The sequence below is a fragment of the Acomys minous genome (genome assembly GCF_964271855.1).
Source record: "Acomys minous genome assembly, chromosome: 12".
NCBI classification, from domain to species: Eukaryota; Metazoa; Chordata; class Mammalia; order Rodentia; family Muridae; genus Acomys; species Acomys minous.
The window spans coordinates 11,383,596-11,406,207 of record NC_140493.1 but is presented as its reverse complement, the minus strand read 5'-3'; the positions used below and the strand labels follow the sequence as shown (position 1 = coordinate 11,406,207).

The 22,612-nt window shown below is 41.0% G+C and overlaps 1 protein-coding gene across 3 annotated transcripts in view; it reads left to right on the top strand.

The window, feature by feature from the left end:
- LRRK2 (leucine rich repeat kinase 2) overlaps nucleotides 1–22,612 on the top strand; it is a 131,226-nt gene that overhangs the window by 29,860 nt on the left and 78,754 nt on the right. For all 3 annotated transcript variants that reach the window (XM_084749251.1, XM_084749250.1, XM_084749252.1), the window contains 11 exons: nucleotides 58–137; nucleotides 2,022–2,128; nucleotides 4,073–4,202; nucleotides 6,558–6,682; nucleotides 10,266–10,372; nucleotides 15,752–15,896; nucleotides 16,009–16,148; nucleotides 18,126–18,254; nucleotides 18,548–18,718; nucleotides 19,382–19,640; nucleotides 22,231–22,419. In XM_084749251.1, coding sequence (XP_084605377.1) covers nucleotides 58–137; nucleotides 2,022–2,128; nucleotides 4,073–4,202; nucleotides 6,558–6,682; nucleotides 10,266–10,372; nucleotides 15,752–15,896; nucleotides 16,009–16,148; nucleotides 18,126–18,254; nucleotides 18,548–18,718; nucleotides 19,382–19,640; nucleotides 22,231–22,419 — 1,582 coding nt within the window. The remainder of the gene's footprint in view (nucleotides 1–57; nucleotides 138–2,021; nucleotides 2,129–4,072; nucleotides 4,203–6,557; nucleotides 6,683–10,265; nucleotides 10,373–15,751; nucleotides 15,897–16,008; nucleotides 16,149–18,125; nucleotides 18,255–18,547; nucleotides 18,719–19,381; nucleotides 19,641–22,230; nucleotides 22,420–22,612) is intronic.

The window sequence follows — 22,612 nt, the reverse complement described above, 5'->3', positions numbered from 1 at the left end:
AGCTTTCCGGTCGTTTCTGTCTTGATACATTTTTCTTCTTCTTCCTTCTTGATCTAGGAGGCTGCATGCTGGGCACTAAATAATCTCCTTATGTACCAGAACAGCTTACATGAGAAGATTGGAGACGAAGACGGCCAGTCAGTACCTCCACTTGATGCTATAGAAATCCCCTGGGTCGGTTTCAACCAGTGCATAGAAACAGTCATTGCTAGTTTTTCATGTCGGCATTTAGGCATTAGCATTGGTGCATGTTAGTGGTGGGTATATAACTCTGCCTAGTTGTCCCCACAAGACAGGGTCTCACAGTGTAGCCTATGCTGGAACCACAGGCTTGTGTTTCCACGCCTGGTGTGGTGTACAGAGTTTTAATTTCTACTGAGGGATTTGGCATCATGGCTCATTCAATTATTTGTGAGCCCTGGAGGACGGATGCCTCAATGCTCTGGCTGACTAGGTACTCATGCATGTTAATTCACATCAGCTGAGAACACTCTCAGAGCACCTGGGATTCTGTACCACCAAGAGCCAGCAGGTTGTCTGTGTCAGGTTAGAAGCTTCCACTGGCAGGTCCCCCACCAGACACAGCAAGATGGACCTTGCCTTCTGAGAGGCCTATTTGCATAATAGCCCACTGCCGGGAAAGAGAGAAATGAATGAAGCAGATGCCACTTAAATTTTTCCCTTTGGAGATGAGATGGTGATTTTTTTTTTTGAAAACTCTAATAAACCAGGATTCAAATGATGCTGAGTGAACGAGGCTTTCAAGAGAAGATTCAGGCTGCAATTTATCCATCTAAGTTCAACAGCACACACAGTCCCCGACACTCGGGAGATCTTTCCAGGAAATTATTAAAAGAAAACCACTTTTTTATTTTCTCTGTCTCTTGAAACTGTCTCTGTTTCTTTGCTGCATTTAATCCCCCCCATTTCTTTCCACTGTCTTTATTTCATCAGTTTGGCTTTTTTCTTCCTGGTGAGCCCCACCCCCCTTAAAGACTGTCTTCTCTTAGTTTAGGATTCCTCCCTCTCAGCTGCTTTGTGATTGACAACCCCCACTGTGTGCTTTAACTATTTTCTGTATATTCTGCGCACCTGTGTCTTAGTCAGGGTTTCTATTCCTGTGGCAAAACCACAAAGCCAGTCAGAGGGAGGAAGGGTTCTTTTGGCTTATGTTTCTAGATCATTATCCATCACTGGAGGAAGTCAGGACAAGAACTCAAACAGGGCAGAATCCTGGAGGTAGGAACTGATGCAGAGGCCATGGAGGGATGCTGCTTACTGGCTTGTTTCTCCTAGTTTGTTCAGCCTGCTTTTCTTACAGACCCCAGGCCCACCAGCCCAGGGATGGCACCACCCACCATGGCCTGGGCCCCTCCCCTACTGATCACTAATTGAGAAAATACCTTTACGGCTGCATCTCCTGGAGGTATTTCCTCAACTGAGGCTCCTTTCTGATGACTCTCGCTTGTGCCAATTGACATACAAAACCAGCCAGTACAACCTACTACTATATTAAAATCTGGATGGCATTTACAAGACTTGCGAGTGCCGTGGTTTGGTCGTAGTAGTCTTCAGTGCCATCCTAGCCACAATGTCTTGTGCTTTTTTTATTCACTCATAGTAAAATGTAGTCTAAAACACTAAATGGAAAACCCCAAAGCGAGCAATGCTTCTCCCTTGCTCTGAGAACTGAGAGGGAGTCCTGTGGCCATCCTTCCTGGGATGTAACTTATCTGTGTTTTTATGAATGATTCCCACCGTTGCATCTCAGCGGCGGACTGCCCCGAGTTACATGTCTACAACACCGTGTGCCCTCTATAAGGGGTTCAGCCGTCTGAAGAAGCAGAAACGTTAGTGCTTGATACACTCGATTCTAACATTTACATACAGAGCTGCTGAGCTTATGCTTCTATTGTAAGTAGAGGTGGCTCGGCTTCCAGGCGGGCACTGTTGGAGCGCATAGGCGGGGTGAGCACTGGAGCGGCAGGCCACAAACTGAGATGCGCTTGGCTTTTTGAAAGGTTCCCCGCGCACAGGGAAGTGATGCTGTCCATGCTGATGCATTCTTCTTCCAAAGACGTCTTCCAAGCAGCTGCGCATGCGCTGTCCACTCTCTTGGAACAAAATGGTAAGGACACACTATGCTTTTTAATACAGAGGAACAACTTTATGCCGTCAACTTCTAAAAGCTTTAAATTCTGAAATTTCAAATATGTAGATGTAGCTAGCTGAGGTGCTGCTATACAAAGGAAAAAGGAGAAACAAAGCTTTTAGATATATATTCTTCAGGACTTCTACAAATGTACCCATTAATAACACAGAAATTGGAACACATATCCGTTTTAAATATATTTTTAAATTTCCCTTTTTATATCAATAAATGTATTTATTGTTATTATCATTACATTTTAATATTTGTGTACCTTTCCATTATGTATCTATGGCTTATTTTAGGAACCAGTTTCTGTTGATTGAATTCTAACATAAACCATGGGAATTTCTGGAGCCCTTTATAGGGCCTTTTTTTCCCCCCTTCAAAAATGATTGCTTATGTTTTTCTTTATTATTTATTCATGTTATTTTCTTAAATAAAATTTACAGGAGTGCGACTTTTTGATGAGCTATTTGTTTCAAAAACTAGTAAAAAGTATCCAGAATGAAATGTTTTATGTTTATGTTTTTTTTAATGGCATAACCCTTGTGAGTATTATAGCTTCGTGTACTTTTGGAGAGAGAAGTGGCTCATATATACCTCAGAAGGGTCATTAAGCATTAAGGTTTTAGCTAAAACTGCTTCAGATTCCTGACCCCATCAACAGGAAATTTTGCCAGGGAAATTCATCTGGCATCACATAGTGGGACTTGGCAGTTCTTACAGGATATTTTTAGGCAGTGAAACAGAAAAAAAAAAAAGGACGATTCATATGAGATACACAATGGAAGCAGATTTTAGTGGCAAAGCCACATGAGTAAAAGCCATGGAGACCAGGCCTCCTGCATGTTGCTTGCTGTTACCATTGTGGCTAAGTCAAGAGGAAAAGCATCTCCTTTCTGTTTTATTATCTATTCTTCCCCATTTCTCTGGTGGCCTTTTAATGAAAGGAGAGCGTAATCAAATGCATTGCATCTATGTGTGAAACTACTAAAGAACAAAGTGAACTAGTTAAAATAAATTTCTCACGTTACAAAGACGATTGAGGTAGGCAGGCCCTGCACTATGACAGGGCTTGTCTCATGGCTGAGTCACTACAGCAGGCTCCCCTACAGCTATGGAGGTGTGAGCAGGGATTGCATCTCAGCCACTGTGCACTGTGTCCAGCTCCCCCAGAACAATAGTTTGGTGGGGCTTTGTCTCCTACCTATCTGGAAACTCTGTTGGGTCCCTCAAGCAGCCATCAAGGATTTTGTGACTTGCTCGAGAGGTTCTTTTTGCTATGGCCTCTAAGTGACAATGACTCCGTGAGTCAGCTTGGCATCTGTTCAGAATCAGTTCCTGCCCTTCCTGCTTCCCAACGCCCTTTGCTCCTGGCCTCCCGCTGAAGGAGGTGCTCTTAGATGCCCTTGCGCATCCTGGCCTTTCTGATGTAAGAGAGTAGGAAGATCTTGCGTAACCTGCTTACTCAGCTCCACCACCGAACTCACACTCCAAGCTTACTTGGTACAGTGACTGTGAAAGGGTGTGCACGGTATTTGACAGGACTGGATTGGAAGACAGAAGAATGGGCTCTTAGGCAGGAAAGGTAACACAGGTCATCAATCTATCTCTCGGGAAGCTAAAGAAAAGAAGAGGAAGGAGAGGAAGAAAAGGGTAGAAGAAAAACTAGGGTCTTAGAACCATCGAGAGTTGAAGGCTTAGGGGTTTTTTTTGTTGTTGTTGTTTTGTTTTTTTTTGTAAGCAAACAATTTAAATACGAACTTCAATAAAGAATAAATTATGAAAAACAGAGGCTATCATATATTTGTAAATGTAGGCAGCTACTAATGATGCTTAAGTAGCTAGCGAAATACGTTATATGTGTTGTTGCCAAATGTGTGTTTCCATTCTGTAAGTAACTTGAAGAATGCCTTATAGTTAATTTCAGGAAAATCCTGCTGGCAAAGGGAGTGTACCTGAATGTCTTGGAGTTGATGCAGAGGCATGCTCTTGCTCCTGAGGTGGCAGAGAGTGGCTGCAAGATGCTGAGTCATCTGTTTGAAGGAAGGTACTGCACATTTATGATCATATATATGTATATATACATGTGTGTATATACACAGATATGTTCATGTTCATATATGCCATTTATAGGTGTAGATAGTAAACTAGGTGGGATGTTATTCAAAGCATCTGTATGAATGGGAAGCTAAATATGTCATTTAAATATAGACCTTTTGTCATCTGTCACTGATATTCTGGACTTATTTTATCTAAGCATTAAAAAGCGTACCAAAGACTGCAGAAGTATGATAAGAGTTTGCCTCTATGCTTCATGCATGGCGCTACCTGTTTTTGAAGTTGATATTTATGAAACAAAACTGATAACAGCTTTCCAGATCACCCTATATGTAAATATACAAAAACCATAAAACATATAGGGTGATCACTTTTTACTTATTATTATTTATTGTTTATTACTATTTTCCATTTGAATTAACTTTTGCTTCTCTTTTCCTTTCATTCCTTTCTCAATGGTGCTTTTTTCCACGTGCAGTTCATGGCCAGCCTTGTTGACACTGTGTGTCTGGTTAGAGGTTACACAGAGGCCAGACATTATTATCAGTGGTAGAAACACTGACAGGGGACTAGAGACTTGGAAATCCTGCTGAAAATTGAAATCTAGGCAGGTGCCCTTCCAGCAATATATACTTAGTGAAGTTTCTCATTCTATTAACCGAAAAAGTATGGTAACTGTGGCATTGTTTGATTGATATCAAGTGGAAAGCCGTCACACAGGAAACGGATATGAATAAAAAAAATCATCCAGTGTACAGGTGCTGAAGGTGAGATGGATTTTCTTTCTTGGCCTGTAGTTGGACATGATCCCTAGGGAGAAATGAACAAATGTCTGCATGGCCCTGATAGGGAATCTACAGCAGACCAAGTAAGAGTACAACCAAAGTCCGAGTTGGTGACCCAATAAGTTTTACTGGGTTACTTACAGGAATATTGGGGAAGAGCTACTTTCTGTAGCAGAAATGACTCAAAGATAGCTGCATCAGCAAAACCCACCCCAGCACAGGTGATGGTTCAGGAAAGCTGGTAACCTGGGACACACGGATAAAGGCTGATGTCAGCAGGGTGAAAGGTTCATTTTTCAGGCAGCTCGGATGATGTGATTCCCTTTCCGGGTAGCTGTTCTAGTCTGAGAGTCTTCTGGACAGTTTAGCTGGTACCTGTCTTTTCCAGGTCTTGGCTGCCTTGCTGGATCCTTCTGTCATCAGTCCTTACAGCTTCTCTAGGCTTGGGGAAGGAGGAGCCTGGTGAATCTGCTCAGTTTCAGGGACCTTGAAGCTTTTGAGTTGAGTTATACTCCCTGGGTTTAATGAGCTTTCCTTTAGGATGGGATGTTTTGCCTCTTCTTAGAATGGAGATTTTTATCTCAGAGAAAGTTTAATGGCTTTATTGCTGATAAGAGCCAACAATCGAATGGGTAGGCTCCAGGATTCCTCTAAAGAAATAAAATAAAACAATCAAATAACAGTTTCAGAAGATAGGAGTTTATGACATAATGACTAAGTACATTCATGTTTATGAAGGATCAGGTTAATGCCTGTTGCATTTTAAGTTGTCAGTACATTCTAGATCCTTTTTTTTTCCATCCTAGCTCTTAAATACTGTTACTATATGTGATTGTGCACAGTATATCTACAGCCTTGTAAAGACTGGCGTTAACGTCGTCTTCAACACACATTCAGCTAACATGTCTGTCATGTTTCTGCTTTTTGAGTGTCGTTTTGAAAAATCAATTGAAATATTTAAGTGTTAGTTTTGATGGTACGGAAACATGTGAACAAGTTTCAGTTAGCAAGGCACTGCATGAGCAAAGAGGCCATACTGCCTTCCAGAGCGGCATGTTTAGTCACCTGAGAAAGAGAGGCACACATGTCTTGAAGAAGCCAAGAGTTTAATGAAAGCTAATGAATTCCGTATAAGAAATCTGGATGCTAGTCTGGAAGAAGCAGTTTGGTATGATGCAGGGGTCCTGGCCTTGCTTCTTTCTAGTTAAAGAACTTTAATATTTGCTCCTTCAAAAAACCAAGTTCTTTATCTGGAAAATGGGGATGTGTCACCCATCTTTCTGGGCTGTTCCCAGTGATCCAAATACAGATCAGAAGAAAGGTGTTACTTTGATAAAACTCAATCAAAATATTTCTAAGCTTTTGCAAATCTAGTTCTTGAGGTCAGAATTTAAAAACATTCGAAATCTTGGTTGGGTTCAAATGCATTTCCTTATGGCGTTTCCTGGTTAAAAAAAAAAAAGACATTGGCTCTGTTTCCCCACATTTGTTTCAGTTTGGAGTTTGTACAAATAAGCCAGCTTGTATTTTCTAACAGACACATCAATTTTCATCCCTAGTAACACTTCCCTGGATACAATGGCAGCAGTGGTCCCTAAAATTCTAAGTGTGATGAAAACCCACGAGACATCTCTGTCAGTGCAGCTGGAGGCACTGCGGGCTCTCTTGCATTTTGTAGTGCCAGGTGAGTCGCAGAACTGCTGATTGTACCTATCCCCTCTTCAATGGAGTTTTACATTTTCACGAAACATTGTTTTCTAGGCAAAGCCTAAAGAACCAGATTCCGAAAACCACATGCATTTTGCCAAACCAGAAATAAAATTCTTGAGAAAGGATGATAGAGATGACTTCATAAGATTATTTAGCACTTAATTTACATAAAAAATAAACAGTGTACACAGTGGGCCTTCTGTCTCGAAGGACAATTCATCTCTGATGTTTCTTTGCTGTTTCTCTTTCCATCCGCCAAGTTTAAGTTCAGGCTAATACCGAGTGCTCTCTTTCCCTCCTTCCCTGTTGCTTCATTTCCATCCTTTGCCTCTGTGGTTAACTTAGCTTTTCCTCTGGCATTGCCACACGGCCCTTACTCATTGACGTTCATGACCTCCTTCCGTAACCACCCTTCTGCCTGCTTTCACCAGCTGCCCCCTTGTTTGTCCTTCAGTTCCCACTAACGTACCTGCCCCCACATTCTTTCAACACGTGCTTATTAAACGCTTCCTGTTCTGAACACCGAGACGCTTTAATGGGTTGAATGGAGGGGAGCAAACCTGGGATTTCAGGTGTCCTGTAGCCAGGTTAATTGCTAATGGCCACACAGGGAGAGCGCCTTCTGTGACAAATGTAGGGCAAGGACGAGAACACTGACGGACCTAATGTCTTCAGTGATACATAGGTCAGGGATTTGGTGTCTGCCATCGAAGGGCAAGTCAGAGGCTAAGAATAGTTTTCAGGCAGAAGGGACAAATGTGCGCACATAGTCTGCGGTAAGTGAGGATAGCAAGGGGAGAGCATGGTACGGGATGAGAGTGGGAGGACAGACAGAGGCAGAAGGTAAAGGGCCTCAAGTGTAACGCTGAATGATGGTGCTCTTGCCTGGGAGGCAATTAGAGCATATTAAAGGCTCTAAGATGTTCTGAAAGATTAATAATGGCCTGACCTGAATTGCTACTGTTTGCCAAATCTTACATAAAAACTTTGGAAGTATCACTTTTAAGTTTTTTTTTTTCCAAAGAAAAATGTCCCCTCCACCGAAGTCTAATAAAATTATAGAATTGATATGTTTCTGAGGTATGTGGAGGAAGAAAAGTGAAGTAGTGCAATCGGAAGTAATCGTGTATTTAACATCCCACTGATGTGGAGAACACACTAGGACTAAGAATTAGAGGGCTGTGTTTAACCTACTCATTCACTTTCAATCTGGTAGCAATGTGTTTGTGTTTAATCAAGAAAGCATGTTATATAACTTTGAGCCAGATTAGCTGGCGCTTTTTAAATATTTTCATATATATGTGCATTTTCTCCTTTTGATTGTATATATTTCCATGAATTTTAAGTTCTTTTAGATTTCTGAATAGTCTGATTTGAAACTTTTGTTTTCGTTTTTATCTCTCTAAAATTATACTTATGTATACACATACACATACATACAATAAACATGTACACATATATGCATTCATATACATATATGTGCATATATACCATATACAGGCACACACTCACTTGTCAAGAGCTTATTTCACGCAGCTCTGAAAGCAAGAAATAATGCAAATAACTTTGGAGCTATATGAACAACATTAATTATATGGATCAAGAATTGAGACCACTAACCTATGGTCTCATTGTGACCATAATTGTGACTACATTAACAACTCATATCAATGGTGGTGTTATATAGGGTGATTGGTTGAAGGACCAGATGTAGGAAAGTTGATTAAGGAGTTGATAACAGTCTAGTGAGGTGTAGTGGATGGGGCAGATGCAGAGAAAATGAATTTGAGAGGTAAGTAATGGATCACTAATATTTTTTGTTGTTCTTATATAAAGCTCCAACATTCTTTGAAATTCATAATTATTCCTCATAAAATAAAAGTTTACTAAATCAAGTATTTTTATTTTCTGTAATGTAATGTAGGTATTTTATGTTTCAGAATTCACAGGATTTTTTTTTTTTTTACTGTCAAACAAGTGTTTTCAAAGAAGGAGCTTGGCTTATTAATTTTATTTTTTAAACCTGAATTTTTGAATAAAAACAATGATTTATCTACATGTTTTAAATTAATTTATCATTCCCCATTCATCACTTACTGCTAAGATATAATTTTATTATTTTATTTTATTAAATTTATTACTGCTAAGATTAACTTTTATTATTAATTTTTGGGTTTTGTAGATTTAGTAAAATAAAACAACAATATGCCTCCTGCCTCTTTAATTTTTTGAGACGGGATCTCACTATGTAGCGCTGGCTGTCTTGGAACTCAGTGTGTAGAACAGGCTAGCCTCAAATTCAGAAAACCGCACTGCCTCTGCCTCCAGAGTGCTTGGATTGGATTAAAGGTCCATGGCACCACGCTCAGGTTAACTAATTATTTTCTTGGAGACTTCAGTGCTCACAGTTTATTTTATTTTATTTTATTTTATTTTTTAAGGGTGGATAAATTCTTAAAGAAGCAGCAAAAGCCATTCAGAACCATGCCCGTTTGTTAAAGCAAATATCTCTTTTATTCCAAAACATGCTTTGAATATGTAGTTTATTTTTTTGTTAGAGATTTGCTGTGTATGCATGTGCCCCCCAAGTTTGTGTAAGTGTACCATATACATGCAATGCTGTGGACACCAGAAGAGGCAAGCAGTTGTGAGGTGCCTGGCTTGGGGCCTGGGCACTGAGCCCGTGTCCTCTGGAAGCGGCAGTGCTCCCAGCCTCTGAGCTGCCCCTCCTCCAGGGCTGTACTTTCTCTTAGTGTGATTGTAAACTGACCCTGGAGCAGTATAGGCAGTTAATACTCACCTACATGGCTACTGATGCTTTCTAAGTGATGGATTTAAGGCCCCACTGTATACATGTAAATATGTATTAATAAACACAGTACACATGTGCACATTAATGTGCGTGGCATTACTGTCTGGCTCCTCTATTCTGTGCTTCTACCATTCTTCTTTGTAATACACTGATGATGAAACTAAAGCACACAGACACAGAGATTTATTTTTTTTTTAAGATTTCAACTGACGTTGCCTGACTCTACCACATGTTGGTATAAACAGTGTCTTCCAATCCACTGTTAATACCAAAACCTAGTGTTTGGACCCTTGAGATATGGAGAGATGAGTTTATGGTCTGGCCACTAAGACGTTGACAGTGCACACAACGTGAAGACTGTCAGATGGAAAGGAAATTATCTCCATTCTGGGAAGCAGTGAGCAGAGATGAAAAGTTCAGCAATGTTCCCTTGGTCATGATGACAGGAAGGTGCTGGTAGCAACTCGTTACTGTGGCCAGAAGACTTCACTACTGAGCTTGACTGCCTCTGGCTGGCACCTCTGCTTGTGGAGCGATGAGAAGCTTCAGGAATCTGTGCAGTCATAGACGCTGCAAAGGCAGCAGGGATGCGAATACATTTTAAGTGAAGATGAAAAGCTCCATGAGGTTGGGGACTTAGCCCAACCCCAACTATCCTAGTTTTGAGCAAGTGGCAGTTTGTTCAGCCTAAATAGATTTGAGAAGGGTTTGCCTATGTTTGTCACTTATTTGTTCTTGAATTTAGGGATACCAGACGAATCTATGGATGACACTCAATGCAAACTAAATGTGCTCAAAAAACAGTGTTTCAGGACTGACATCCACAAGCTGGTTCTAGCTGCTCTGAACAGGGTATGTTGAACATGGGTTTTCTGTCCTCACGCCATGAGTAAGACTATTATATTTGGAGACCTAGGGGTGGGGCTTTGGGTTTTACTTTCTTTTCCTCTGTTTACTATGCTAGGTAGACGTCGTGCAGTTAGAACTGGGGTTAGAGTAGAGATTTTGGGGTGGAGAAAATATGTATTAAGCGAAAGATAAGTACACAACTAACTAAGGCCACATGACTTTGCTCAATCAGAAGGTCAACCAAAGAGCCAGGTCCGGGTTGTCAGACCTGGGTTGCCATTTTCTCTCTGATAAGCCATCCTCCCTTTATGGTAAAATGGGGAAAGATACAGCTAACAGAGACACACCAGACAGAACATCGCCATCTCTGATGCCCATGTAAATTTTCATTACTCTTAAGTTGAGTTATCATTAGTGTGACTCAACAGAACTATCAATAATTATGACTCGAGATTCAACTACTGTTGATCAAAGTGGAGGCTAAGGAAAGTATTTGTTAAAGTGAGCTGAGGCTTTGATATATAAAACGGAATGTTACATACAATTCAAGCTGAAGGTAACCTTTTCTTGGATCATTGGCCTTCCCCCGATGATGGATCTCCAGAGTTGTACAGAGATCATAATGTTTGAGCATCTATCCCACAGGTATCTGTTTGTCTGCTGTCATTTCTGGGGAACAAAGTAGACTCTCAACATCTTGGCTGTGTCTATATGTATGTGTCTGCAGAGACACACCTGCTTCTTTGGCCAGGGAACCCAGTGAAGTAGAAGCCAGTAAAATGTGAGGATTTTTACTGTGGCTCAATTTAGTCTGAGTTGATAATAAAATGGCCATCAACAGATGACAAACAAATGAATTATACTACTTCCAAATTGGGCAGTTCTGTGTAGAGGTTAAAAGGTCTCAGGGCAGCATCTCTAATGTGCTGACAGGTCAAAATACAGATTTTTTCCATGACATTCTCTAGTGGTCAGTTTTTTCTTAAATGCATGTTTTCATTCTATGTGTATGTTTTGGTGGAGCTGGTATTTTTCCTGTTCCATACGTCTTCTCCTTTCTGTCAGTCAACTGTAGATTATACATGTTCTCTTTCCTTTCAACAGACAATGTTTTCTTGTCTGAATCCAACTCTATTCACCATGCTTCAGTTAACCCCTGAGTTTAGATAGCAAAGGGATAAACCCCCTAAATGTTAGCATCAGATTTTACAGTGCCTTTTGACCCCTTGGGTACAAAGGCCTAGGGATTAGAGTGGTCACTTCTGTATTGTCTCTACCTGTTTTCTTATCAAGTTTTATGAAGTTAATTAATTCTACATTTTCAGACTATAGAGTATTCGCATTCAACTTTAAACCCATGCTTTCTAAGGTTGATTCTGTTTATATTGTTTTCGTCAAGTCTTTTGATTTAAAGTTTCTATTTATCTTTACACAGAACTTATTTTTGTAAAAATTTTGTCCCCTGAGCTGGGCGTGGTGATGCATGCCTTTGATCCCAGGCAGAGGCAGGCGAATCACAGTGAGTTCAAGGCCAGCCTGGTCTACAAAGCAAGTTGAGGACAGCCAAGGCTAAAAATAAGCAAATTAACAAACATTCTGTCCCCTTGATGGTTTGCATTTTTGTTTGTACCTTTATATGTGAACTCTTAAAATTTATATGTCTTATTTATTTTTACTTATGTATATTTGTGGGTGTCTGTAACTGTGCTCAAGGGCCTAGGAGACCAGAAGAGAGTGTCAGATTCCCTAAAGCTGGAGTGAGCTACCTGATGCCTTGTGGTGCTGGGAACTGAACTCTGGTCTTCTGCAAGAGCAGTGAGTGGTAACTGCTGAGCCATCCCCTCCCTCTATCTTTGAATTCCTGAAAAGACTACGTTAACTGAATGTGATATATGTAGGGTTTCTTTTCTTTGGCTGAGGGCCTGCAGGCATTGCTCTGACATTGGGTGTCTTAGTGGAGAAGTCTGAGTCAGGCTCAATTTTCCCCTTACTTTTACATGAATTGATAGTGTCTCCTGGATGTCAGAAGTACTCTTTCCCTTGAAGCCCAGTCATGTTGTTGAGGAACAGCTCAGTGCTAATTCTGATACCAGCTAGCCACATGCACAGCCTTATTTCCCTGGGAAATTTTCTTGAATTGCATCTTTATGAACATGGGTTTTGTTTTATCAGTTTAGCTCTCTTCCTTGAAGCCATACTATGGTGGGCTTCTTCTGCTTTCATCCTCTGCTATTTAAGAGAATAGAGGCAAAATCTGTTTATCAGCTCTCCTTGTTTGCATGGGGGCACAAATCCAGACATGCAATCTTTTCTATTAAAAGCTAGTGAGAAGGGTCCGGTGTAAGCATCTTTAGCTTGAGCTAGCTTGTGACTTATAAGAGAAGCCGTGCCAGTGACTTGTGAGTTCTCTGAGAAGACTGAATGTTGCGGAGTGTAGTTAAGAGCCTGTTTCTAATTAATGTCTGCTGGCACCCTTTCAGTTACACCTCCAAAGCTTACGTTTGGAAAACGCTTGCTAAGTAGGAACTAATAAGTTAATCTTGACTCTCATTTGAACAGTAATGCACTAAATACTGTTCTCAAGATGCAGAATTAGGTAAATGAATGCAAGCCCACTGTGGGTTTATAAATATTATAGAAATGATATGATATATGATAATCGTATTATATATTACTTTTTTCAAATTTAAAATTATTTCTATTTCTTGAGATTATAATATAGTTACAGCATTTCTTTTTCTTTTCCATCTTCCAGATCTTCCAATATATTCTTCCGTGTTCTATTCCAAATCCATGGCCTCTTTTTTCATTAGTTGTTATTACATGCATATATATATATATATATATATACATACATATATATATACACACATACATACATAAGTACATGTATCCTGCTTAGTCTGTAATGTATGCTTTCATGAATGACCATTTGTTGGGTGACCAATTGCTGTGCTCTTCCCTGACAAAGACCACCCCCCCCCGAACATTCCTTAATTATATGCAGAATTCTCAGAAGCAAGAATTTTGTACCTAAAGCTTTTGTCCTTCCATAGTGGTAGTTGTTGATGTGTGGTGCAGCTGTGCTAATGTACTGGTTTCACCTGTGAACACAGTGTGCAGAATGAGATTTTGTGCCACTTGGAGTTTCAGGAAGAGCTAAAGAAGATGCATAACTGGGTGGCTTTAAAGTTTGAGCATGGCATAGACTACCATGTCTTTGGAAATCAGCGAGTGTGGGAAGGCCGCAATTAAGTTGTTAGGGAACTTTTTTTCTTTGAATGCTTTTAATTTAGAGTAGTTAAGAAAGAAGTCTGATTATATAAAATTAAAGGGTAGCAAGAATATGGAGGTAGTGGGTGTAGACTTTCCTATTAATAGATTTAGGAGTGAGGGGAAAAAAGGAAACTTTGCTTTGCTTTAACTCATGCTTTCTTTCTGATGAGCATTTTAGCCTGGCTTGCACTGTCAGTCCATGGTGACTGCATGGGCAGAGTTATCCATGATCCTAAAGTTCTGCGTTGTAAGGTTGTACTAGAGGGCAGTATGCAAATTCAGCACCAAACATCTCTCCTCATTCACATGGCAAGACCGCACTTATATTTATGCAATGATCCTTTACCACTTGGAGTGATATCATTCCAGTCTTTATCTGTGGTCTTCAGATTCACCTAATATAACACATATCTGATAGACTGCAAAGATAATGTGGCATTACTATGCAGAGAAAGAATGAGATGCTCATAACTGTCAAAAAAACAAAGTTCCCAAGGAGACACGGTGAAAGTGTTTTTGATTAAATGATACAGGAAGCAATGACATACTGAGCAGCTAGCGGTAGAGGATATGGAAGAGACAAAGAAGCTGATGGTGTCTCCATTCTCTGTGGGGAACAAAATGCTAACTAAAGACAACTGAGAGATCATGGAGGGAAGGGTGAACATCTGTTGACTGATTACAGACAAGCTGAGGCTGGAGGTAGGAGCTTGTGACCATGGAGGCTGCACTAGAGCTTGCGATCTGGCTTGTAGCTATCTCAGCGTTGACCTGTAGCAGTGGTGGAGGAGACTAGATTTGAAGACGGAGAGACCAAAAACAAGTATTTGCATGACGTATCTGTGGGAAATAAGCTCCCGAGAAAGACATTGTGGTCATCTTAGAAAGAAACGCTCTAAGTTGAATAGTCACATTGTTGTAGAGGTGGGACAGCAATGTCCAAGTGGGAAGAGCCAGAGAGAGCCATGGCTAGATACATACCACAGGCACTGAAAGTGGGCATGTAAGGATGTGGCTGTCAGTATGCACGCTGTCTCTTTCCTCTGAAAGGATTGCTCGTCCTTGAAGAAGAATTATATTCCACCAAGATACCCATACATCTCAAATTACTGGTGGAAACCTTGATTAAGGAAGAGATGCAGTGATTAAAATCTAAGTCTCTAAGACAGGCACATCAATATTCCAGGCCTACGCCTGATACAGGAGCCGTGTGATTTAAGCTTAAATACGTTCCTTTGAAGTTTGACATCTATTGCTCCCCACACTTTGAAGGGAAGAAAGGAAGTAAAGCCCATGAGACCCTTGGAGTCAAGCTCTCTTAGAGCTTCCAGTGGTGAGAGACAGGGCTGCAAACTGGTTACGCTTACTTATTGCTTGACAACAAGAATAGCCCTGGCTTGGTTCCATTCTGTGACATGCCCTCTGTAGGGCTCCATCTTTCTAACCCCAGTAAACTCAGGCTCTATTAGAAGTGCAGAGGATGAGATACAAGTGCCAACTTTCCATCTTATGCATATATATATATATATATATATATATATATATATATATATATATATCAAGTTTTCCATATCAGCATGGACCACCGAAGCTTTCATTTCTCCAATGCATCTTTGAGAACACTGCTAACATGGACTTAACCTGATTATTCTGGGATGTGTGTATTTAGTGTGGTACTTGACCCAGAATAAGCACTTAAAGGTTAAAAGGTTTACTCTCGATACATACAAATAATTAATAGCATAGAAGACAGAAATAAGGATAGGAATTTGTATTTGACCACATCAGTTATGTTTTTGTTCTTGAGGTTGGGTCTCATGAATCCCATGACTGTCTTTATACTATTTAACTGAAGATGACATTGAATTTCTGGTCCTCCTGCCTCTATCTCCCAAGTGCTAAGTTTACAGGTGTGTACCGCATGCCTAGTTTTCTTTACTGGGGTTCAAATGTAAGTCTTTTCATGGTAGGCAACCACTCTACCACATAGGCTGCGTGCCCAGACTTGGAATTAGGCTTTACCAGTCTGTAGCTTGTTTTGATTGAGGCATGTATTAACACCTTATTTGCAAACAGTAACTGTCCTAAAACTCCTTTTGATTTTAGTTCATTGGCAATCCTGGGATTCAGAAATGTGGATTGAGAGTTATTTCTTCTTTAGTACATCTTCCTGATGCCTTAGAGATGTTGTCCCTGCATGGTGCAGTTGACTCGGTTCTTCACACTTTGCAGATGTATCCAGACGACCAAGGTTGGTACAGATGGAACTTTAGACCCATTGGCTGTGAGTTGCTTCTCTTTGATTCCTTCCTGCAGTTAGGTGCTTCAAAGAACTACCGTTGTTACTTTTTTTTTTATTTTAGAAATTCAGTGTCTCGGCTTACATCTTATGGGATGCTTGATTACAAAGAAGAATTTCTGCATAGGGACAGGGCATCTCCTGGCAAAAATTCTGGTTTCCAGTTTACAGCGATTTAAAGATATTTCTGAAGTGCAGACTACAGTGAGTATACTTGAGGGAACTGGAAACTTAAGCAGAATCCCCGCCTGTGTTCCTGTACACCAACATGATAGTCTAGCTAATTAAAACCATTTCTCATTTTGTAGCATCTTAATTATAGAAGGGGCAGAAAATTGCATTGACTATAAAGACTCAGTGTTTATTATTAGATCTCGAAAGTCAGTGCATTTGCTTGCCTTCTGACCATCCCATAAAAATGCCAAAGAAATGCCAGTAGCTGATATTTTTGTTGTTTTTGCTTAGATTTCGGACAAATACAAGTTATTATTATTCTAAAGATAGCTGCCCTCTGTGACTTGTGATGAAATGCTTTTGCATCTAGTGAGTTTGCTTCTTGATTTTTTTCCCCCTAAAATGAAGATTTGAAATCATTTTCACCAAGCTATATTTAAAGCAAATGTATAATAATTGTCTTCACAAAGCTTGAAAGAGGATGTAAGGTTGATTCAGCATGGAGTAAGAAATAAATTGTTACAGGGTGTATATGTACACATACCTCTAGCTATTCTGGAAGCCGAGGAGAGAAAGTTATTTCAGCTCGCGAGTTTGCGACTCATAAAGTGGTGAGGCTGTTTTCAGCTACAGAAATGAATCATGTCATTTCTTTTTGTAAATCTTAGCCAAGTGAATAAGTCAAAACTTCTGTCTTGGTTTTGGATTTTTGGTAATCAATTTTGCATCTTTAATGAACCTCATTTTGTCAGTTAAGACAAAATTGACCGTACCAAGTTGACCAATAAAAATATCTAGGCTGTAAGCATTGCACAGATATTCTCAGTAAGTCACATGTGCAGGCAAAGCATTTTCCTCATCGTAAAGTACCAAGGATGCTTTCTTCTTTGCTCTGAGCAGGAATGCATTGTAAAAGCTGTGCTTTGGAAAGTGCTTTACTCTAAACCGATTAAAGCCCTTGCAGAATTGATTAAAAGTCATCTACGGGAAGGACGTGACTGTGTGGTTTGAGGTCCAGTTACTATGGATTCTTTGCATGTGAGTTTTCAGATCTACACAGCAGAGGCTATAAAGGTCCAACTAGAAGGCTCAATAAGGCTTCCCACCCTATGTTATCTGGTGTGTGCAGAGTGGAAAGTGTTTCCTCCAAATGTCCGTCCCCAGGTCTGCTGTCTCACTGGGACGTTTAGAACTTCTCTTGAGGCTTTGGGACACATGTATCTCTGAACCTCACAAACAAAATGTACTTTTCTTATCAAGTATTCACAGTTGTAGAACTCAGCATCTTAGGAGAGTAAAATCACCTTACTGTGTAGACAGATTGTTCATACATTACTGTAGACACTAGGCCGATCTTTTGTGATTCGCATCACAGTCACCAGCACTAAAGCTGTCCAAGGAAAGGACCCTTTCTTTAAGTACTGTGTGGGCGGAGCGATCCGGCCAGCTTTGACGAGCTTGAGATGCTTCTAAGAAGCACAGCTGTTGTCTGTATGAAACCTGCCACAAGAATACAACCCTTATTCTGCCTCTGGAGCTTCAGACGAATGCACAAACTAGCAGTGAGATCAGGAGACCTTGCTGGGTTCTGAGGTAGACGTGTAGGAGCTAGCACAGAAAGGTGGGGAAGGTGCTCAATTTAATGACTAATGTCCACTCCTTAAATAAAGATGGGCTGGTTTGGATCCAGATCCACCAGGTGTTTTAATCCTGAGCTTTCATCTTGTGGGTGAGGTTTCAGAAAGGAATCTTTAGTGACCCAATTTGAGGGTAATAATTGCTTTTCCTGATTTGTTTGAGGACAATTTGCTAGCTGGCTTTTGTTCTCTTCGTTCTTAATGTATTTCTTAGTGCCAAGAGAGGGAGACGTTTATGATTGTTTCAAGGTTTACAGCTGTCAGGTGCAAATCCAAGTCTCTCTACTTAGTTAAATGAGCAATATATATGATTGATATATGCTATATAATTGCTTATATTACTCCCTATTATTTTTGCTCGCACTTTCAGGGACTGCGGACAATCTTGGCAATATTTGAATTGTCAGCATCCTTCTCCAAACTTCTAGTGCACTATTTCTTTGACCTGGTGATATTTTATCAGATGTCCTCCAGCATGGTGGAACAGAAGGATGAGCAGGTATGGCCTTGCTGCCAGTGGGCCAAGGGTTAGCCCTCCAGCTGCCCCGGCCTCGCTGCCTGTGGGCTAAGCGTTAGCCCTCCAGCTGCCCCGGCCTCGCTGCCTGTGGGCTAAGCGTTAGCCCTCCAGCTGCCCCGGCCTCGCTGCCTGTGGGCTAAGCGTTAGCCCTCCAGCTGCCCCGGCCTGGCTGCCTGTGGGCTAAGCGTTAGCCCTCCAGCTGCCTCGGCCTGGCTGCCTGTGGGCTAAGGGTTAGCCCTTCAGCTGCCTCTCATCCTCATTTCCATTCTTCCCAGTTCCTCAACCTGTGCTGCAAATGCTTCGCAAAACTGGCTGTGGACGCTGAGCTGAAAACCACGTTGCTAGAGAGAGCCTGTGATCAGAATAACAGCGTGATGGTTGAATGTTTGCTTCTGTTGGGAGCGGATGTCAATCAAGCGAAGGGGGCCACTTCTTTAATCCATCAGGTAACTATTCCAGGCCTCACTTCTGATCATCTTCAGTATTATACTCTTCTTGCTCCTCTTCCAACTTGTCCCCTCTTTGAAATAATAGACTTATTGAAACAATTATCTATCATACGATTTACATTATGGCAATATTTACTGCATAGCAGATAATGACACCATACATAGACTTTCTGAATGCACCTTATTTTGTGCTGATGCAAAATGGGTTTATTCATTTACCAAGAGGTTGCATCCCCCAGACTAAAGAGGGCATTGACAGTACTATACTTTTTGAGAACTTGATGATGCCGGAGGAAAATATGAAAGGCTGATGATGGTCATGAAGGCAGATGGCCAGTCAGTGTGAGCAGCGCTCATTATCCAGTCCCTGATGGGATGGAAAGGGTGATGATGTCTCTTCAAACCTCTCACTGGCCGCTTCCAGAGGGTTTGATTTAGGCTAGCCTTATATCTGTGGCCATAATTTCATTTATGTCGCTGGTCTATGGCAAGAATAAGTTTTGAGTTACCTCATAAAATTTCAACCTAAATCTGAAGTATGAAGAATAACCATAGCAAGCTCCATTATTCTGTCTGGCCAAAGAGAAGAAATGCAAACTTTGTGTTCACTCCATCTGCCTCCCCCTCCCCCCCCCTTTTTTTTTTTTTGGTAAAAACCAGGTATGCGAGAAAGAGAACAGTCCAAAACTGGTGGAACTATTGCTTAATGGTGGATGCCGTGAGCAGGATGTACGTAAAGCACTGACAGTAAGCATCCAAAAGGGCGACAGCCAGGTCATCAGCTTGCTCCTGAGGAGGCTCGCCTTGGACCTGGCCAACAACAGCATTTGCCTTGGAGGCTTTGGCATAGGGAAAGTTGATCCTTCTTGGCTTGGCCCTTTATTTCCAGACAAGTCATCTAATTTAAGGAAACAAACAAGTAAGTATCAGTAAGAATGTTTTATGTAACTCTTCTTCTAGGTACACTTAATAGTATATTGTTTTGAACCTAGGACTCAGTACATGGTAGGCAAGCACCATCCCACTGTCTACTGTACATGTACTTATTCATTACCGCAGTCATTGTATTAGTTCTGTTTACAATCTTTTTAGTAGATTATACGCGTGCTGAAGTCAAAGTTTTGTCCACTGTTGGGCTGCTTTGCATAAAATATATGATCACTGGCTATTTATAAATTTGCAATGATAACTTGGTAGTAAATGATATTGAGAGGACATATTATAGAAAGCACTTCACATATTAACAGTAATTGAGATTGCTCTTTCTGAGGACATTCTGCATTGCCTGTTGGCATTTTGAATGAATGTACATACGTTTGGATATTTGTAAATCTAATATGTACAATTTTTTTATTTGTATAGGAAAATACACTTTTACTCATGGCATGTTATTAGAGATCCAGGATACAGATTTTTTTTTTAATGTGTGAAGATGTACATTAGAAGGATTAATAAAAGCAAAAGACTAGGGGGAAGAGAGAGAAACCAAACAAACCGTAAGAAACCCATTTGGTGAATCCTTTGCAGGCAGCAAACTTAAATGTGGGTAGAAACGCACCCAACAGGGCCCAGACAGGGTGATCATGAGGCCAGCCAGGGCGGTAGAGCGTGAACCTGTCAAAAAAGGATTAAAAACTGTGCAGTCCAACAGTGTTTTGATTGCTGAAAATTCTGTTGAGTTGTGTGAGTCACACATATGTGAAAAGAAAACACTGCATCAGAAAATAGTTTCACACCTGTTGCCTCTTTTCTCCTCTTCCCTCCCCACAGCTGCCCTTCCTTCCTTTGTTTTCCTCTCTTCTCTCTTCATTTCTCTTCTTTTATCTTCTATTTTCTTCTGCCCAACTCTTTATCGCCTTCTCTTCATGGCCTCTGTAGCCCTGGATGACTCAAATTCTCTAAGTAGAGCAAGTAGGATGTGAACTTGCAGCAAACCCACCTTCGCCTTCTAAGCTCCGGGATAAGCCATCCTGTCCATCCTTGTTCTCCGCTTTCTGACATAGTGGGGCTGTGACCCTGGATAGAGATTTTGTACTCCTTTAATTCTGTGTGAAGATCTTACATTGGCCAGTCTTGATTTAAAAAGTGTAAATGTTATTTAACGGGAAGATGAAAGTCATGATTTTGTTGGTAGTTTGTCTAAAGGAAAAAAATTTGGATTCATAACATTGAAATATTTGTTAGGTTCTATTTGACTGACTCATGCATTGTATTTATTGTGTGAGTCATGGGAGTAAAATCTGAAGAAACCTTCTAGGTGTTCCTGTAGCTCAGTGGCGACTGCCAGCATATTTCTTCTTAGTGTAAAATAAGTATAAGATGTAATGAAAAAATTGAGAAGAGTGTTGTGTTAGGGTTAATATTGCTCTGATGAAATTACCAAAAGCAGCCTGGGGAGGAAAGGGTTTATTTTCACTGAAGCCTGCCAAGGCAGGAACCTATAGGCAGGAGCTGATTCAGAGGCCATGGAGAAGTAGTGCCCTTTAATGGCTTACTCCTCACGCCTTTCAGCTTGCTTTTGTATAGCACCTAGGACCACTAACCAGCCCAGGGATGGGTACTTCCCAGAATAGGCTGCCCCCATATCAATCACTGATTAAGAAAGTGTCCCTAGGGGCTATCTCTGACATGGACTCTGATGCCCCACTATTTGTTCACTTCCTGTAGTTGGAGGAGGTGGACTTGCTGGGCCACAGAGGGAGAGGATGCAGGCATTTCTAATGAGACCTGATAGGCTGGGGTCAGATGGTAGGGGAGGAGGGCTCTCCCTTTCAGAGGAAAGGGGAGGGGAAAGGAGGGATGAGGGCGAGAGGATGGGAACAGGACATGAGGGAGGGTTGACAATCAGGATATAATGTGAATAAATTATAAAAAAGTGAAAGTAGTAATAAAAAAAAAAAAAGAACAAAACCCCAAAGTGTCCTAAAAGGCTTCCTTACAGCCCAGTCTTATTGAGGTGATATTTCATTTGAGGTTCACTCCCCTCAGATGACTCTAACTTGTGTCAAGTTGGCGTAAAATTAGCCAGCATGTATTAATTTAAAAATTATATCATACAAGCCACTGGACAAATTCGACTCATTAATACTTTTTGTAAGCATAGTGTTATTTGATTTTTTTCCTATTATCCTGTGCTGAATATGCCACCAGCAAGTTCCAGGTGAGCTGGTTTTGGTCCTGAGAAAACTACCCAGCTTGCAAGTAGCATCACACATCTCTGTCTGGCTTTACAAGTCTCAAGCCTTCCCTGAATAAAGTCAGTTTCATAATGGCCGAAAGAGATCATTTATGCCCAGGCTTCATATAGCAGCAGCACAAATACAAAACTTGGAATGATACTGAGAAGATTATCATGGGCCCTGGACAATATGCACTATAATTGTATGCAGTAAAGTCATTATGGAAGAAAAAAAATCTCTAAAAGCTTGAGATGTCTATAAGGATCATGGGTAAGGCCTGTTAGGTTGTGTAATTATTGATTTCCAAGTGGCTGGTTGCCTTAATTTTAGACACGGGATCTGTGCTAGCGAGAAAAGTCCTCCGATATCAGATGAAAAGTACTCTGCAAGAGGGAGTGGCCTCGGGCAGCGACGGCAACTTTTCTGAAGATGCACTGGCGAAATTTGGTGAATGGACCTTCATTCCGGACTCCTCTATGGACAGTGTGTTTGGACAAAGTGATGACCTGGATAGTGAAGGTACCCGTTTTAAACAAAAGATTCACTGTGGCTCCCATCTGCACACTATCCCCGAACACTGAGAACTCACGCGAAACCTGCTTTAACTCATTTGGGGGAATGGGTAAAAATGTGCTGCATTTGGAGCAATGGCGCAACGAACTGTTCTGTGCCTCCCGTTGTGAGCCAGAGGACTCGGTGTAGAAATGGAAAA